Source organism: Microcaecilia unicolor, chromosome 6 (assembly GCF_901765095.1).
Source record: "Microcaecilia unicolor chromosome 6, aMicUni1.1, whole genome shotgun sequence".
Taxonomy (NCBI): domain Eukaryota; kingdom Metazoa; phylum Chordata; class Amphibia; order Gymnophiona; family Siphonopidae; genus Microcaecilia; species Microcaecilia unicolor.
In genome coordinates, this window is record NC_044036.1 from 37785829 (window position 1) to 37806139 (window position 20311).

The 20311-nt window shown below is 45.1% G+C and overlaps 1 protein-coding gene across 4 annotated transcripts in view; it reads left to right on the forward strand.

Annotated features, from left to right (window-relative positions):
- The window catches only part of NFIA (nuclear factor I A), a 649330-nt gene that overhangs the window by 388670 nt on the left and 240349 nt on the right, over positions 1 to 20311 (forward strand). For all 4 annotated transcript variants that reach the window (XM_030206347.1, XM_030206348.1, XM_030206349.1 and 1 more), the window contains exon 4: positions 17378 to 17452. In XM_030206347.1, the coding sequence (XP_030062207.1) occupies positions 17378 to 17452 (75 nt within the window). The remainder of the gene's footprint in view (positions 1 to 17377; positions 17453 to 20311) is intronic.

Genomic DNA, 20311 nt, shown 5'->3' on the forward strand with positions numbered 1-20311 from the left:
GCCACGCATCAAAATTGAAATTACCGCAAGGGCCACAGGTAACCGGGCAGTAACTCCAATTTGGCGCACGTTCAGCGCACATAGGCGCCTAGGCGGCTTAGTAAAGGGGCCCCTATATTTTTTAAATATCAGAGTGCACTTTTTAAGAGTATTTAAAAAATTTGACCTGTCTCTCTTTTCTTAACCAAATTGCGCTAAGGTTGTTTTGTTTTTTTAACCTTAACCGCCAAAGTTAAGGCATGCTACACGTAAACCTCAGTGTTAACTGCATTTGGGGGAAGGCAGCCATGCACTTAATGCACAGGAATGATCGCTACCTTGCGTTACTGGCAACGTTGAAGGTATAGCTAATTGCGACCTGTGATCTGCTACGTTAGTGGTTAACGCATGGCAATAACGCCCTCATTAGTGCACTTCTGGCTTATTGCCTGCCCATATTACATCCCCGAATAAGAATTTCTGCATTCATTTTGAACATTTTGCTCTACCGAATGCCTTAAAAACAACACACGATCTGACAGCCTTCTGGAAGTCACTGAAAACTAACTTTTTCAATGAGACTTATAAAAAGAATCCTTCGTAAAAGACTTACCATCAAACCTATTTTAGAACTAATCAACACTGAACTCCTTAATTTGGTTACTTTAATCACACTGTTATTATTTAACGTTGTACTTTATCCTACATCTTACATATCTGATATGAATTAATTAATTATTTCTTTACTTCTAATTTTCTTGATATCTTTATGTACCTTAATTGTAATAATACTCTGTTCTTCTCAATCCGTTAATGGTGATTGCCATTGCGGCATAATGTAAGCCACATCGAGCCTGCAAAGAGGTGGGATAATGTGGGATACAAATGCAGCAAATAAATAAATAAACATGGCAATTAGTGGTCAATTCTAAATGCAGAGTGCCGACTGCAAATTCCATGTGGGCTTCTGGGTGCCCAGATTTCATTATAGAATAGAGGGTAGGTTCACATTTACACACCAACATACAGGTGCTAATGCTATGTAAAAGGCAGATGTAAATGTGAGTGCATAAATGTTGAACTTTACTGCATAACTTTTGAATACTGTCAGACCCAAGCAGCAAGCACAACAGTAAGGAACAAAGAATGATCCAAGGAAGTCAAATCTTAAGTCCATCACATTTATTCAAAGTACATCACAGTCCTGAGGTGCGACTCAATACGGGCCGTGTTTCGGCCAGGGCATAGCCAGACCTCGCGGTGGGAGGGGGCCAGAGCCCGAGGTGGGGGGCACATTTTAGTCTGCTGCCCTGCCGCTCCCCCACACCTCCTCGCCGCTTCCTCTCACCGCCTCGTCGCTCCCCCCAAAAACGCAAATACCTTTGCTGGCGGGGTTTCCCAACCCCCGCCAGCTGAAGTCTTCTTAGCCACGTTCGCTGCCCTGCTCTTTCTTCTTGCTGACGTCCTGTGCACGCTCCTTTAAGTGAAACTGAGCATGCACCAAGAGCCCTGGTGTGAAACAAATCCAGAGAGCGTGCCTTTTGGATTTGTTTTAAACCAGTGCTCTTGGTGCACGTATGTATTTACTTTAAAGCTGTGGAGTTTAGTATTATAGAGGATTGGACTCTTGACGCAGGTAGTATTGCTGAAAGACAGCCCATGTCCAGTCGCACCTCCTGTTGCATCAGAACTTACCGCAGCTTAGTAAAAGGACTCCTAAGCTAGTGGAATAGCATTTATACTTAACTTAACTTTTAAGCACAGCTTAAAGGATAGTGCTTTTTTTTTGCATCATATATAGAATCTAGCTCCAACACATATGTGTGCAAATGTAACTTTCACGCATGTAAGTACCAGTATTCTATAAGCTTAGCATGCACATGGCGCTTACATTTATGTGTAATCAAAAAAAGTTTTTACACTGCATAGAGCAAACACTATAGAAACTATGAAAATATAATTCTGCTCTAATTATCAGATATTAGTTTCGCACTTGAGAGAGCAGTCACAATTTGTCGTTAATAAATAGCCTCATAAGCCCAGGGTACCTTATAATTAGGACACCAACTGTAATGGCTATCATCATTGGCTCCACCACCAACCAAAAAAACTGCAGAAAAAAACTCCAAGTTATCTCAAAAACAATACAGTGCAAAAATATTTGTTTTGACTTCTTATTGAATTTACCAGCTTTAGAGTTTCAGCGGTAAATGATAGATATTTGTCTGAGCACTTGGTTCAAAGTTTGTCAATAATAATTAAACCCCACCTTCCTTTTTTTACTGCAGAGTTTTTGCTCCGTATTGTTTTTGAGATAACTCGGGAGTTTTTTTCTGCAGTTTTTTTGGTTGGTGGTGGAGCCAATGATGATAGCCATTACAGTTGGTGTCCTAATTATAAGGTACCCTGGGCTTATGAGGCTAGTTATTAACGACAAATTGTGACTGCTCTCTCAAGTGCGAAACTAATATCTGATAATTAGAGCAGAATTATATTTTCATAACTTACATTTGTGTGCCAGGATTATAGAATCAGGGGGTGAGTGTGCACCAAGGGGGCCTTTTACTAAGCCGTGGTAGCGTTTGTAACTGGTAGTAAACACTGAGATACCCAGAAGACTATAATGGGCATCTCGGCGTTTACCGCAAGCTGATTTCTGCCGTAAGCTAAAAACACTACCGCGGCTTAGTAAAAGTCCCCCTTAAAGTTAAGGCTCTGTGTTGTTAGAGCACTTTAAAAGCCCGCATTAAACACTTAGTACAACTTGAGAAATAGGCTCTTAATATTTTATTGAATATTCTCTGCCTTTTCTAGAGTTTTCTTTCAGCTTGACCATGGAGGTAATGCACTTCTATAAATATAGTCACGTAAAATTAACATTTTCATTAGCAGACGCTTTCATCATTTCAAATGCTAATGGAGATCCCCTCCCTTTAGAAAAGGGTCACAAGCAGAAGTAAACACAGTCCTTTCATCACTGCACATTTTCCTCTCAACATAAGAAAACCTTGTTTATTATTATTATTATTATTAGCATTTGTATAGCGCTACCAGACGCACGCAGCGCTGAACACATGACATAAAGAGAGACAGTCCCTGCTCAAAAGAGCTTACAATCTAAATAATACAGACAGACGAGACAGTTACGGGTGAGGGAAGTAAAGGTGAGAAGGAAGGAAGGGACAAGGGGGAGGGCAATTGAGTAGTGGCTAGGAGCCAAAAGCAATAGTGAAAAGGTGGGTTTTCAGCATAGATTTGAAAACAGGTAGAGATGAAGCTAGACGTATAGGTCCAGGAAGTCTATTCCAGGCATAACTGCCTTGTGCATAGCAGCTAATGTGTAGGGGCATTTTCGATATGACATCTAAATCCGACTTTGGAAATCCAGTGGTGAATGTGGCCATTTTTGAACCTGAAAAATGTCTACTTTTTTTTTTTTTTTCCCGAAAATGGCCATTTGCTAGACATTATTGTGCTCAGTGCTTCTATTTTTTTTTTTACCATTTTCAAAAAAAGAAAAAAACATCCAAGTGAAAAATCGCACAAACTCAAGCCCTTAGAATGTAGGAGTTACCAGCATTCTTTGTAGACTGGCCACAAAGACATCCTAGCTAAGCAGTGGGGCAGTGGACGTCACATACAAGGTCTCAGGTATACATCTCACCTGCAAGTGTCACCTGTACATAGGTACATTAGGTTTTTGGTGACTTTTGGAGGGTTCACATTTTCCACGTTTCATTTGGGACACTTTATGGAGAGAGAGAGGATGACCGGCATGCTTCTTGAGTGAGCTCTGTTGGTGACAGAATAATCCTGAAGGGTTCAGCCATAGAGCAATTCCCTCATTCAGATCTCACCAACTGATATAATTAATTGATGTTTTGAACCCGGTACCAACAAGGGCAGGTGCAACTAGCTCTGTACTTCCGAGACCCCAGGAATTTCTACAGGTGGGGGGGCTACAGAAGGGTGTGCGCCTGTGTGGTCATTGTTGGAGGGCCTTTGGATGGATGTGGAGATGTGATGGGGGGGGGGGGGGGTTGGGGAGGGGAGGATGGGTTTTAGGGATTGGGCTTTGGGGGATGGTGGAGATTATGAATTATTGCCGGATGTCTTTAACACGCTTACTAATAATTGAGGCATATTTTCAAAGCACTTAGCCTTCCAAAGTTCCATAGGTTTCTATGGAACTTTGGAAGGCTAAGTGCTTTGAAAATATGCCTGTCTGTGGCCCAATGCGCCCAGTCAAGAAAAAAAACGTTGTTTTTTCCAGGGATAATGCAGCTTGCTGTATTTGCCACAAGCTGCGTTATTCAATTTACGTAGTAGTGAGGTGTCTTCCATACATTTGCAAGCTTTGCATATCATTACCATGTATCCTGCAGTAACTAATATTAAACATATGTTACAGTAATATAATGCACATTATGGCCATAACAGACATTAATAACTATCCCCATAAATCTACACATAAGAGAATGCCAGATAGGGCAGATTCTCATGGCATAATATATTCAAATTACTAACCTACTGGGAATACAATTTTGAAAAATGTTAAATACCCCTTTTAAAAATCTTCTTTGTGCAAATTTCAGGAGTCAAAAGGGGGAGGGCATGTGATAGTTTTTCGGTGATCCCATGCACCAAGAAGGGTTAACAAAACTTTCATTATTACACGCTCCTAAGCCTGGCCCAGGAAACAATTTCTAATCGACCCTCTGATCTGGGCAGGGATTGTGCAGCCCTTTGTATGAGGCCTCAGATCTGTGTTCTTCATTCACACATGCTCATTTCCAGCTGTTGTCCTTGAAACCCCACATAATCTCTTCAGGTCAAAGGGCAGTCATCCATGACTGCCACCGTTAAAAGGTTATGCTGATTTCTGTTGTCAAATATTGCCCCTTCCTCTTTCAATAACCCCCATTATGCTTCCTCCAACAAGAAAGATCCAGCCTAGAATTGTATTACATGACTTTAAAGTCTTAAAAGTGTTTCCCTATTGTGCTGGCATGACATGCTCTGAACAGGATAATTCATTCTCTTATAGTCCACAAAGAATTTTCTGCTACCTCTTTCAAATAACCTTGGTGGTAAAGCTGGAGAGCTGAGCTTCAAAGAATAGAGAATACAAGAGCATGTAGGCAGCAATATATTAAAAACAAAACAAACAAAAAAAACTGGCTATTATGTGTGGAAGGCGATAATCAAAGCCTTTTCCGCAAGTTTAACACTTGTTTTATTCAGGGAAGCGGGTTTCTTGATAACTGACCACACTGCATGTGGGTAAAGTGCCCTTGTGTTTTTCCACAGTGTGTGTGTGTGTGTGTGTGTGTGTGTGTGTGTGTGCGCTTTCATCTCTCAGGGTTGAAGTCCCGTCTTAGAGGTAGGCGGGGGAGGGGGGAGAGACGGGGAAAGGAGTGCGGAGTGCATGTGTAGTTCAGAGATGCAAAGTCTCACACATTACAGTGTGTCACCCTCATTTGAAGTCTCTCTCACTCTTATAGTCTTTTTGAGCCCCTTTTCTCGCTCATTAAAGCTCCAGTACGCTGATTCTGATCAATGGTTTCATGAGGGACAAGCCTAAGAGGAACTAAGAGTAAAGCCAGAAGTAAATGTCCACACCGGAAACAACAAACAAGCAGCAGACTAGTGGCATAACCCAGGTGCTCCTGTCCACTTTCAGCTCAGGCCTAAGCTAGCTGTGGTGGTCACCATCGGTGTAGCTGATGGGCATCCCCAAGCCCCGCTATCTGAAGACGTTCTCAGCCGGAGCTGAGCATGCTTAAGGTGCCAGCATCGGCAGCTGGGGGAGCGTGGCCACTTACTGCCAAAGTGACCTGATGGTCCTGGGCCTTTGGCTGAGAATATCTTCAATGACAGAGATTGGGGATCCTCACCAGCCAGGGTATTAAGGGGCCCTTTTACTAATCTGCGGTAAGCGCTAACATGTGTTACTGTAGCTTAAAATGGCATACCGCAAGGGGTGCTGAGGTGTCTCATGTTACTTTTGACATGTGACCTACATATTAAAAATAAGTAAATTTTTTTGCCAAAGGGGCATGTCTGGGGCGGAGAGTAGGCATGTCTGCGCAAATCAGCCCAACTACATTACTGCATGCTAACTGATTAGCGCAAGATTCGTGAGCCATTACCACCTTCAAAATAGGTAGTGGTAAGGGTCTCATGTGCTAATTTTTGTTAATGGCCGCACACTAATGGCAATATTAGCACAAGCAAACTGAATCAAGGGGTACATACATTGCATTAATCACTGGGAGAAACAGTCACGTAACATCTACCTCAAAACCCCACAGTATAATAAGTCATGAATCAATATATTATAAAAATATCACAAAAAATTATCAAAATCTATACATGCAGATATGTGCTCATAGACAGTAGAGGGACCATTATAAATCCTGGAAGATTCTCTTTAATCCCAACAGGGAACCCTTCTCATGAGCTTTAATCATTGCATATACCTATGTAACAATATTTTCCACTTTAATAGTTGAACAGTTTCAACTATTGTACTTAAAAAAAATGTTATCTGAAAAAACTTGACGACTTGCCCAGGTCCCATGGCTATTAAATCGGAACATGGAGAATTGTCCACTTTTTGCTGCAACTTAGTAAAAAGACCTCTAAGTTTGTAAGCTTGGTAGAGGGAAGGGGTAGAGAGGGCAGAGAGGAAATGCATGCCCCCATGAGGACACCAAACCTTTGACTCCAACTCTGACTCCTACTATGTATAATAAATCTAAGAGAAATTTGATTAATTACAGAAACATAGGATATTTCTTTATGAACAAAATCGGGACTCAGAGACCACTTTTGAAAAGAGTAAACAAGCGATTCATGTCTACCTGTTCCACTCCACTCGGTATTTTATAGACCTCTATCATATCTCCCCTCAGCCGTCTGTTCTCCGTGCTGAAGAGTCCTTGCAGCTTTAGATTTTCCTCATAGGGGGAAAGTAGACATCTGAGGTGGATGTTATTGTATGCACATACAGTGGTGGAAATAAGTATTTGATCCCTTGCTGATTTTGTAAGTTTGCCCACTGACAAAGACAAGAGCAGCCCATAATTGAAGGGTAGGTTATTGGTAACAGTGAGAGATAGCACATCACAAATTAAATCCGGAAAATCACATTGTGGAAAGTATATGAATTTATTTGCATTCTGCAGAGGGAAATAAGTATTTGATCCCCCACCAACTAGTAAGAGATCTGGCCCCTACAGACCAGGTAGATGCTCCAAATCAACTCGTTACCTGCATGACAGACAGCTGTCGGCAATGGTCACCTGTATGAAAGACACCTGTCCACAGACTCAGTGAATCAGTCAGACTCTAACCTCTACAAAATGGCCAAGAGCAAGGAGCTGTCTAAGGATGTCAGGGACAAGATCATACACCTGCACAAGGCTGGAATGGGCTACAAAACCATCAGTAAGACGCTGGGCGAGAAGGAGACAACTGTTGGTGCCATAGTAAGAAAATGGAAGAAGTACAAAATGACTGTCAATCGACAAAGATCTGGGGCTCCACGCAAAATCTCACCTCGTGGGGTATCCTTGATCATGAGGAAGGTTAGAAATCAGCCTACAACTACAAGGGGGGAACTTGTCAATGATCTCAAGGCAGCTGGGACCACTGTCACCACGAAAACCATTGGTAACACATTACGACATAACGGATTGCAATCCTGCAGTGCCCGCAAGGTCCCCCTGCTCCGGAAGGCACATGTGACGGCCCGTCTGAAGTTTGCCAGTGAACACCTGGATGATGCCGAGAGTGATTGGGAGAAGGTGCTGTGGTCAGATGAGACAAAAATTGAGCTCTTTGGCATGAACTCAACTCGCCGTGTTTGGAGGAAGAGAAATGCTGCCTATGACCCAAAGAACACCGTCCCCACTGTCAAGCATGGAGGTGGAAATGTTATGTTTTGGGGGTGTTTCTCTGCTAAGGGCACAGGACTACTTCACCGCATCAATGGGAGAATGGATGGGGCCATGTACCGTACAATTCTGAGTGACAACCTCCTTCCCTCCGCCAGGGCCTTAAAAATGGGTCGTGGCTGGGTCTTCCAGCACGACAATGACCCAAAACATACAGCCAAGGCAACAAAGGAGTGGCTCAGGAAGAAGCACATTAGGGTCATGGAGTGGCCTAGCCAGTCACCAGACCTTAATCCCATTGAAAACTTATGGAGGGAGCTGAAGCTGCGAGTTGCCAAGCGACAGCCCAGAACTCTTAATGATTTAGAGATGATCTGCAAAGAGGAGTGGACCAAAATTCCTCCTGACATGTGTGCAAACCTCATCATCAACTACAGAAGACGTCTGACCGCTGTGCTTGCCAACAAGGGTTTTGCCACCAAGTATTAGGTCTTGTTTGCCAGAGGGATTAAATACTTATTTCCCTCTGCAGAATGCAAATAAATTCATATACTTTCCACAATGTGATTTTCCGGATTTAATTTGTGATGTGCTATCTCTCACTGTTACCAATAACCTACCCTTCAATTATGGGCTGCTCATGTCTTTGTCAGTGGGCAAACTTACAAAATCAGCAAGGGATCAAATACTTATTTCCACCACTGTATCTGCTAGAAAGAACAGGCACTGATATGTGTATTTTATAAAGTGCATGCTTAAATGCCAGTCCCACCTCTGCTCTCCACCCCTGGAAATATCTATGCATTAGCTTGTTTTTCTGATCTAGGTAGAGGCATTCCTGGGGGAGGGGTTTATTTATGTACCTAGGCATGTAAAATAAGGCAGGAAATAAGTGCAAGCCTGAAAGCAGGTGTAGAAATACACGGATGCTTTTCTGTAAGAAACTGTAAAAGGGAAAGTGTGCATATACTTTCCTTTGTAAAGCTGGTGTAGCTTAGGTGAACGCCTTGTGGCTTGTTACTAAATTGCATCTTAATGGAGGGAAATCTTCAGCCTAGAGAATTTATCCAGGAAACCACTTAGAGGGGCATAATCGAACGGGGCGCCCAAGTTTTCTGGACGTCCCCGCAAAGGGGCGGGGAAACCTGTATTATTGAAACAAGATGGTCGCCCATCTTTCGTTTCGATAATACGGTCGTGGATGCCCAAATCTCAACATTTAGGTCGAGCTTAGAGATGGTCATCCTCGATTTTCGGCGATAATGGAAACCGAGGACGCCCATTACTACTACTATTTAGCATTTCTATAGCGCTACAAGGCGTACGCAGCGCTGCACAAAAACGACCATCTCATAAACGACCAAATCCAAGCCATTTGGTCGTGGGAGGAGCCAGCATTCGTAGTGCACTGGTCCCCCTGACATGCCAGGACACCAACCGGGCACCCTAGGGGGCACTGCAGTGGACTTCAGAAAATGCTCCCAGGTACATAGCTCCCTTACCTTGTGTGCTGAGCCCCCCAAAACCCACTCCCCACAACTGTACATCACTACCATAACCCTTATGGGTGAAGGGGGGCACCTGGATGTGGGTACAGTGGGTTTGTGGTGGGTTTTGGAGGGCTCACATTTACCACCACAAGTTTAACAGGTGGGGGGGTGGGGATGGACCTGGGTCCGCCTGCCTGAAGTGCACTACAGTACCCACTAAAACTGCTCCAGGGACCTGCATACTGCTGTCATGGAGCTGGGTATGAAATTTGATGCTGGCATAGAGGCTTGAAAAAATATTTAAAAAATTTTTTTTTTAGGGTTAGTGACCACTGGGGGAGTAGGGGGAGGTCATCCCTGATTCCCTCCGGCGGTCATCTGGCCATTTAGGGCACATTTTTGAGGCTTGGTCGTAAAAATTAAAGGACCAAGTAAAGTCGGCCAAGTGTTCGTCAGGGACGCCCTTCTTTTTTCCATTATCGACCGAGGATGCCCATTTGTTAAGCATGCCCAAGTCCCGCCTTCGCTATACTTCCGACACGCCCCCATGAACTTTGGTCGTCCCCGCGATGGAAAGCAGGTGAGGATGCCCAAAATCGGCTTTCGATTATTCCGATTTGGGTGACCCTGAGAGAAGGACGCCCATCTCCCGATTTATGTCGAAAGATGGACGCCCTTCTCTTTCGAAAATAAGCTTGTTAGTTATCCAGGCAAATTTATTTGAGAATTGTCATCATATGGCCTCCACTCTATCTATATCTTTTCTGAGGTACCAAAGAAAACTACCCCCACCCCCACCATCCTGTAATTTGATACCTCCTATTAGGTACCAAGTGCGCATCTAGTTTTACATAAGAACATAAGAGTAGCCATACAGGGTCAGATGAATTGTCCATCTAGCCAAGTATCCTGTTTTCGAAACACTGGCCAAGCCAGGTCACAAGTACCTGGCAGAAACCCAAATAGTAGCAATATTCCATGCTACCAATCCCAGGGCAACCAGTTGCTTCCCATGTCTGTCTCAATAGCAGACTATGGACTTTTCCTAGGAATTTGTCCAAACCTTTTTTAAACCCAGATACGCTAACTGCTGCTACCACATCCTCTGGCAAAGAGCTCCAGAGCTTAACTATTTGTTGAGTGAAAATATATTTCCTCCTATTTGTTTTAAAAGTATTTCCATGTAACTTCCTCACATGTCCCCTAGTCTTTGTACTCTTGGAACGAGTAAAAAATCGATTTACTTCTCAGGATTTTGTAGCCCTCAATCTTATCTCCCCTCATCCAACTCTTTTCCAAGCTAAAGAACCCTAACCTCTTTAGCCTTTCCTCATACAAGAGGAGTTCCATCTCTTTTATCATTTTGGTCGCTCTTCTTTGAACCTTTTCTAATTCCACTATATCTTTTTTTGAGATAACAGCGACCAAAACTGAATGCAATACTCAAAGTGAGGTCGCACCATGGAGTGATACAAAGGCATTATAGTATTTTCGGTCTTATTCACCATCCCTTTCCTAATAATTCCCAGCATCCTGTTTGCTTTTATTTATTTATTTAATTTATTTGTTACATTTGTATCCCACATTTTCCCACCTATTTGTAGGCTCAATGTGGCTTACATAGTACCGGAAAGAAGGGCGTTTGCAGACTCCGGTGTGAACAAATACAAAGTGATGTTGTGGTAAGATAAAGTTCATGTGGCACAGCCACATTAGGGAATCGTAGAACGGAAGAGTTGTGTTATATCCATTACGTGCTTTAGTTTGGTTGGTCGCTGCCGCACACTGAGCAGAAGACTTCAGCGTATTATTTACAATGACACCTAGATCTTTTTCTTGAGTGCTGACCCCCCAAAGGTGGACCCTAGCATCAGATAACTATGATTCAGATTATTCTTTCCAATGTGCATCACCTTGCATTTGTCCACATTAAATTTCATCTGCCATTTGGATACCCAGTCTTCGAATTCCTAAGGTCTTCCTGCAATATTTCACAGTCCACACGTGTTTTAACAACCTTGAATAGTTTTGTATCATCTGCAAATTTAATCATCTCATTCATCTTTCCGATTTCCATATCATTTATAAATATGTTAAATAGCACCTGTCCCAATACAGATCCCTGTTCACCCTCCTCCATTGAGAGAAATGACCATTTAACCCTACCCTCTATTTTCTGTCCAATAACCAATTCCTAATCCACACAAGAACCTTGCCTCCTATCCCATGACTCTTTAATTTTCTCAGGACTCTCTCATGAGGAATTTTATCAAAAGCTTTCTGAAAATCTAGATACACTACATCAACAGGCTCACCTTTATCCACATGTTTATTCTCGCCTTCAAAGAAATGAAGCAAATTGGTGGGGCAAGCCTTCCCTCGGCTTACTGGTCTGTAATTTCCCGGATCATCTCTAGAACTCTTTTTAAAAATTGGTGTCACATTGGCCACCTTCCAAACTTCAGGCACTATGGACAATTTTAACGACAGGTTATATATTACTAACAGCAGATCAGCAATTTCATGCTGGAGTTCTTTGAGTACCCTTGGATGTATGCCATCCGGTCCAGGTGATTTACTACTCTTTAATTTGTCAATTTGGTTCAGTACATCTTCCAGGTTCACTGAGATTTTTTTCAGTTCCTACGCATCATCACCCTGAAAACCATTTCCGGTACAGGCAGATCTCTTACATCTTCTTCCATAAAGACAGTGGCGTACCAAGGGGGGGGGGGGGCAGTGGGGGCGGTCCGCCCCGAGTGCACGCTGCTGGGGGGTGCCGCGGCGCGCGCCTGCTCTGAGTTCGCTGACTTCACGCGTTCCCTGCAGCTCCCTCTGCCCTGGAACAGGTTACTTCCTGTTCCGGGTCAGAGGGAGCTACAGCGAACGCGCGAAGTCAGGGAACTCTGAGCAGGCGCTGCGGCACCCCCCCCAGCGGTGTGTACCCGGGGAGGTCCGCGTTGCATCGGGGGGGTGCTGCACCCGGGAGGGCGGGGCGCCGCCCCGGGTGTCCGCCCCCCCTAGGAACGCCACTGCATAAAGATAAAAGCAAAGAATTCATTCAGTTTCTCTGCTATGACCTTGTCTTCCCTGAGCACCCCTTTTGCTCCTTCGTGATCTAACGGTACCACAGATTCCCTCGCATTCTTTCTGCTTCTGATGTACCTGAAAAAGTTGTTACCATGAGTTTTAGCCTCTACGGCAAGTTTCTCTTCATATTCTTTTATCCTTCTTTATTAATGCTTTGCATCTGACTTGCCAGTGCTTATGTTGCTTCATATTTTCTTCATTTGGATCCTTTTTCTATTCTTTGAAGGACAGAATGCTATCACCTACGCCAGTGTTTCCCAAACTGTCCACCACCTCTAAGGGTGCAGCGGAGGGAGATGGGAGATGCTGAATAAGGGCACGTGCTAAGGGCATGCTACCACCATGCAGCCGGCCTGTAGTGGTAGAAGGCAGAAGTCTGCGAGAGCAGTGAATCCTGGCCCCCCCCCCCCCCCGCCGCCCGCCACAGGCTTATTGTATTTCTTGCTGCGCAATGCACAGTTCACCCAAAGCTGCAGCTGAGAAACAGTGCAGCGGTGGTTCATAATTGCTGCCTGCACCGGCCCAACAAGTTTCCCTCTATTGAGTCCTTCCCTCACTGGTGGTATACTCGAATGGGACAGAGGGTTCAGAGAGAGAAAGACAGATACCATAAAAACCACTCTCCAGCAAGCCCAGGTATTTTTTGCACGTTGCTAAGCTGCCAAAGCCACTCACAGACCTCCTGTCACAACTTCCAACACCCATCCTCTCCCTCATTTCTCCATAAAATCTCCTCCTCTCTTTTTTCCCCACACCCATCCTCTCCCTCATTTCTCCATAAAATCTCCTCGTCTCTTTTTTCCCCACACCTATCCTCTCCCTCATTTCCCCACAAAATCTCCTCCTCTCTTTTTTCCCCACACCTATCCTCTCCCTCATTTCCCACAAAATCTCCTTCTCTCTTTTTTCCCCACACCTATCCTCTCCCTCATTTCCCCACAAAATCTCCTTCTCTCTTTTTTCCCCACACCTACCCTCTCCCTCATTTCCCCACAAAATCTCCTTCTCTCTTTTTTCCCCCACCTATCCTCTCCCTCATTTCCCCACAAAATCTCCTTCTCTCTTTTTTCCCCACACCTATCCTCTCCCTCATTTCCCCACAAATCTCCTTCTCTCTTTTTTCCCCACACCTATCCTCTCCCTCATTTCCCCACAAAATCTCCTTCTCTCTTTTTTCCCCACACCCATCCTCTCCCTCATTTCTCCATAAAATCTCCTCGTCTCTTTTTTCCCCACACCCATCCTCTCCCTCATTTCCCCATAAAATCTCCTCCTCTCTTTTTTCCCCACACCTATCCTCTCCCTCATTTCCCCACAAAATCTCCTTCTCTCTTTTTTCCCCACACCTATCCTCTCCCTCATTTCCCCACAAAATCTCCTTCTCTCTTTTTTCCCCACACCTACCCTCTCCCTCATTTCCCCACAAATCTCCTTCTCTCTTTTTTCCCCACACCTACCCTCTCCCTCATTTCCCCACAAAATCTCCTTCTCTCTTTTTTCCCCACACCTATCCTCTCCCTCATTTCCCCACAAAATCTCTTCTCTCTTTTTTCCCCACACCTATCCTCTCCCTCATTTCCCCACAAAATCTCCTTCTCTCTTTTTTCCCCACACCTATCCTCTCCCTCATTTCCCCACAAAATCTCCTTCTCTCTTTTTTCCCCACACCTATCCTCTCCCTCATTTCCCCACAAAATCTCCTTCTCTCTTTTTTCCCCACACCTATCCTCTCCCTCATTTCCCCACAAAATCTCCTTCTCTCTTTTTTCCCCACACCTATCCTCTCCCTCATTTCCCCACAAAATCTCCTTCTCTCTTTTTTCCCCACACCTACCCTCTCCCTCATTTCCCCACAAAATCTCCTTCTCTCTTTTTTCCCCACACCCATCCTCTCCCTCATTTCTCCATAAAATCTCCTCTACTCTTTTTTCCCCACACCCATCCTCTCCCTCATTTCCCCATAAAATCTCCTCCTCTCTTTTTTCCCCACACCTATCCTCTCCCTCATTTCCCCACAAAATCTCCTTCTCTCTTTTTTCCCCACACCTATCCTCTCCCTCATTTCCCCACAAAATCTCCTTCTCTCTTTTTTCCCCACACCTATCCTCTCCCTCATTTCCCCACAAAATCTCCTTCTCTCTTTTTTCCCCACACCTACCCTCTCCCTCATTTCCCCACAAATCTCCTTCTCTCTTTTTTCCCCACACCTATCCTCTCCCTCATTTCCCCACAAAATCTCCTTCTCTCTTTTTTCCCCACACCTATCCTCTCCCTCATTTCCCCACAAAATCTCCTTCTCTCTTTTTTCCCCACACCTATCCTCTCCCTCATTTCCCCACAAAATCTCCTTCTCTCTTTTTTCCCCACACCTATCCTCTCCCTCATTTCCCCACAAAATCTGCTTCTCTCTTTTTTCCCCACACCTACCCTCTCCCTCATTTCCCCACAAAATCTCCTTCTCTCTTTTTTCCCCACACCTATCCTCTCCCTCATTTCCCCACAAAATCTCTGCCTCTCTTTTTTCCGTGCTCACTACCCTTCCCCCTCCTCCTCCTTCCCCATGCACTTGAAAGCCCCTGTCCCTCAAATGAGCAGGTTTGTGGCTCATCCTTGTTATTGGCCCCTTGCCTACTACTCATTTAACCACATAGGGACCCTGATACATATGATTTTAAGACTGAATGATATTTATGAACATTATCACAGTGCACTAATTTTTTATGTTGAGATCAATAAAATCAAAATATTGAAGGCAGTATGCATGTTGTTTGCCTCTGATATAGTATGATTAATATAAACAAAAGGACAAGGTAACAAAGCCTGTTGTAATGATGTTATTTTGAAACTATTCCTTTTGATTTAGGGGTGCCATGAAAAAATGACTGACACACAAGCTCATTTTCAAAGCACTTAGCCTCCCAAAGTTCCATAGAAACCTATGGAACTTAGCCTCCCAAAGTGCTTTGAAAATATGCCTCTAAAGGGTGTCTTATACCGAGAAAGTTTGGGAACCACCGACCTACTTTGTACCATACCTTATAAGCTGCACTGAACCTGCTATTGAGTGGGAAAGAGCGGGGTATAAATGCTATAAATAAATAAATAAATATACTCCATTATCACTTAGCACATAACTGTGAGGGGGTATGTGCCTGAGCCACAACCCACAACTTATAGAAGACTTACAGAATAAGTGCCATTATGGAATTGGTGGTAAGCCTATCCCATTATGGTGGCCATATTGAGGTGCCAAGTTATAGAATTGCCCTCTAAAATTGACATATTGCTTCTTTCATTTACAAAGCAATAGAAGGCTTGCATGTTTCCGGAATGATCTCCAAGATACACAGCCAGAAGCATCTCATTCTTTGGAGTGGCAAGTCTCACTCCTTGGGATCGTCCAGCCTTGGCATCTCTACTGAAAACCTGACTAGCTAATTGTTCCTTCAGTCTAGTGCAGTGGTGTGCTGGAGCAGGCTCTCACAGGCTCGCAAGAGCCGGTTGTTAAGTGTTTAAGAATTTTGGGAGCCGGTTGTGAAAGTAGGGCCTTCCATGGCTACTTTAACAACTGGCTCCCAAAATGTGGGCTTGGGCCCCCTGCTGAATTCTCTTTTACTTTGCTGGTGGGGATGCTGAGCCCTGCCAGCCAAGTAAATAGACTACTGCTGCTCCCCGCTCCTTGTTTCCAGCTCTGGGCAGCAGGCTGGGACTTCTCGAGCATGTGAGAGAAGTTCCAGCATGCTGCTCAGAGCAAGACTTTGGGAGTGGTGGCAGTCCATTTATTGGCTGCCAGCAAAGGTATGCCTAGCGTGCCCACACAAAGGGAGGGAGGAGAGAGAGGCAAGTGTTGCTCCCCCACTCCACCTCCCCCCCCCCCCCGGCCACCCCTGGCCCTTCCAACTGCAGAACTGGCTACGTCAGGAGAAAGAGCCTGTTGTTAAAAATTTACCAGCACACCCCTGGTCTAGTGTTCCACAAATGAGTTTGAAACATATCTCTGGTGGGCCGAAGTTGCACTACAGCAGTGGTTCTCAACCTTTCCCTTGTTGTTGCACACCTGACAGTATTCATGTGTGAGACAATTTGCAGCTAAACGAAGAAAAAACCCTCTATATCATGATGCCACACATAAAACAAAATTAGTGTTTGATGACTTCTGCAACTTATCCTGAAGAAGGAAATACGTCCGGTGAAGTTTTAGAGTTAAAGCAATCTCTTTGAATACTGCAAATAAGAGTGTATGATTTTTCTTTTGCATTCAGGGTATTTTGTATGAAATAAGTGTTTTTTTTTAAATCCCTTTTTATTTTCACCGGATTCAAGCAGTCTTTCCCTGTGTGTTTGTAGTGTAAAAAGAATGCACGTTCAGATATTGCTAAAAATGGATAGCTTGCCAGGTGCTTTGGGAAGCTTGCCAGGTGCCCTTGGCCTGGATTGGCCGCTGTCGTGGACAGGATGCTGGGCTCGATGGACCCTTGGTCTTTTCCCAGTATGGCATTACTTATGTATTTATGGTCAAATGTTCCCTGGAGGCAATAATGTTTAAAATACCATAAGAAAAGAGTTATATTGTCAAGTTCCTAGGGTAACAAAGTTTTTACGAGTATCACTCCTGAGTCATCTTTTGGGGCCATGAAGTATCTTCTCCCTTCAAGACGTTTCTTCTCAGACTCTTTTTAACATCTCAGTGTCTTCTGCACTGTTAATGGGCTCTGCAAACATTCCTTGCAAGCCACAGGGTAGTGAAAAAGCATGTGGTTTTATATCTAACTAGCTTTCTACGTAAACAGTGATTAGTGCTTTCGGAAATGAGACTCCACATTCTAGAATTATGCAGAAAAATGATATGTTATGTCCGTGCTAATTGCTGTATTTACAGTCTTTTTATATTTAAATTTTTTTTGTTTGTTTTTATAGGACATTTGGGCTTCCAGGACAGTTTTGTCACGTCGGGTGTTTTCAGTGTGACTGAACTAGTGAGAGTATCACAAAGTAAGTAACAATAAATTTATTGGTGTTGCCTACCACCTGTATGTATTTAATTGCTCCTGTCTCCTCCCTCCCCCCCCCCCCCCCCCCCCCCCCCCCCCCCCCCCCCCCCCAGTTATTTGCAATTCAGTTTTTGGAGATCTACCAATACTCTGTGTGTTTTGGTATCAATCTATTCTAATAAACACTATTTAAACAGCCTTTAAAAAGTGAGGAAATTCTATATAAAGATGTGCAATTAAGACACTGTCGCTTTCTCCATTTGCTGCTCCTCTAACCCAGTAGCGTAGCCAGATCTATCATTTTTGGTGGGCCCACAGCAGGGGTGTATCTAGACTTCAGCGGTAGGGGGGGCCAGATCCAAGGTGAGGGGGCACATTTTAGCCCCCCCCCCCCCGGCGCCGCCAACCCCTCCCCCCGGCGCCATCGCCGACACCCCCTGCCGCCGCTAGCACCACCTCCAACAAGTTTGACCCCTCCCCCTCTCGACCCACCCACCATCCGTCGCTGTCTGTACCTTTGCTGGCAGGGGACCCAACCCCTGCCAGCCAAAGTCGCCTTCCTGTGTTTGGTTTCTTCTGAGTCTGACGTCCTGCTGCATGTACAACGTGCAGGATGTCAGACTCACAGAAACAGAACGAAGCCCTGCAGATCACCCTGCCCAAGAGCAGCTGATAACTAAGAACTGGTTCAAGACTCCTTTAATATTTATGGTTCACTGCACGTTTTTAAAGTGACTGGGACCTCCACTAGCCATAGCTGCGTCCACTTCAAGCACTAAGATAAGTGGTTTGTTGAACAATTTTTCATTTGGATGAGGAATATACACAGTATTCACAGCAGCTATACCATAACATCAGAGGTAGGAAGGTGGCATAGTGCTATGATATATTAATAGATATAACACCTTTAAAGGCAGCTAGTCAGTCTAGTGGTGGTTGTCCAGTCACTGAGCACTACTTGAATGCATATTAAAAAAAATAAATTAAAAAAAAATATATATATATATAAAATTGGAATGATATCTGGTTCATTGCACTATTGAAACACATGCATACATTGTGTTAACAGGGTTTTGTTTGTGTATATCAAGTTCAGTGGAAGACCCGAAGGACTGTACATACCCCGGAAGTGAGCAATAGTTCAAATTTAATGCCAAGAAGTGCAGAGTGATGCACTTTGGGTGCGGAAACCCAAAGGCAAATACCGGATAGGAGAGGAGAGATTAGTAAGCTCGACTCAGGAAAGAAATCTTGGGGTGTTGGTGTCGGATGATCTGAAGATGAAGAAACAATGCGACAAGGCGACGGCTGTGGCCAGAAGGATGCTAGGCTACATAGAAAGGGGCATAAATAGCAGAAGAAAGGAGGTGTTGATGCCCCTCTACAAGTTGTTGGTGAGGCCCCACTTGGAGTATTGTGTTCAGTTTTGGAGGCCCGTTGAGATCCAGCGCCCCTGCCCCAGCTGCCCGCCCTCTTGGCTTCCCGACAGCCCTGCTGCTTTCCGGTCCAAACCTCTCCCCCCCCCCCCCCCTCCGCGACGCGTTTCAATCTTTTATTTATTTTTTTTACGTGCAGTCACAGCGCCGGCGTTGCTGAGAGGACCAGGCTCGCCTCCTCCTGCCTTCCCTTCGCTGTTCGCTGCCTCTGTGTCCCGCCTTCCTGTGACGTGTTTCCTGTTTCCGCGAAGGCGGGACACTGAGAGACAGTGAACAGCGAAGGGAAGGAAGTAGGAGGAGGCGAGCCTGGTCCTCTCAGCAACGCATCGCGGAGTGGGGGGGGGGGGAGAGGTTTGGACCGGAAAGCAGCAGGGCTGTCGGGAAGCCAAGAGGGCGGGCAGCTGGGGCAGGGGCGCTGGATCTCGACGTCGGGTAGGGAGAAGGTCTGATGTGGGGGCTGGATGAATGGCAGACCTTGGGGATGGGAGAACAGGGCACATGCTGGGCGCTAGGGGTTGAGGAGAGAGAAGGATATTTTGCTGGGGCTGGGAGAAGGGAGCTGATTTAGGGAGAAGAGTCTGACTCTGTGGCTGGGAGAAAAAGGGACCAAGGACAGACGCTGAGGTTTGGGGCTAATCTGTAGAGAAGGGTCTGATGCTGGGGCTGGAGGGCAGGGGAAGGAGGGGACATACTGGACTCTTTGAGCAGGGACTGTCTTTCTTCTATGTTTGTGCAGTGCTGCGTACGCCTTGTAGCGCTATAGAAATGCTAAATAGTAGTAGTAGACATGGATGGAAGGGGAGGGCAGGGGAGACAGGATAATCACTGGACATGGATGGCAGGGGAGGACAGGGGACAGAAAAGAATTGCTGGACATGGATGGCAGGAGAAGACAGAGCAGAGAAGAATGGATGGCAGGGGAGGACAGGGGGCAGAGAAGAATCGCTGGACATGGATGGGAGGGGAGGGCAGGGGAAGGAGGGGACATACTGGACATGGATGGAAGGGGAGGGCAGGGGAGACAGGATAATCACTGGACATGCATGGCAGGGGAGGACAGGGGACAGAGAAGAATTGCTGGACATGGGAGGGGAGGGCAGGGGAGAGAGGAGACATGCTGGACATGGATGGAGAAGAGAGCAGGAGATAGAGGAGAATTGCTGGACATGGATGGATGGAGGGGTGGCGGGGAGAGAGGAGAAATGCACTTGGATGGAGGAGAGGGGAGAGAGAATTATTTCTTTATATGGATACAGGGGAGGGAAGAGAGAGGAGAAATGCTGGACATGGATGGAGCGGAGGAAAGAAAAAAGAAGATGCACATGGATGGAGATGAGGGAAAGGAATGAGAGGAAAGAAACTGCACATGGATGGAGAAAATAGGCAAAAGCTGGATCCACGTTGTACCTCCTCCAGTCAATTCC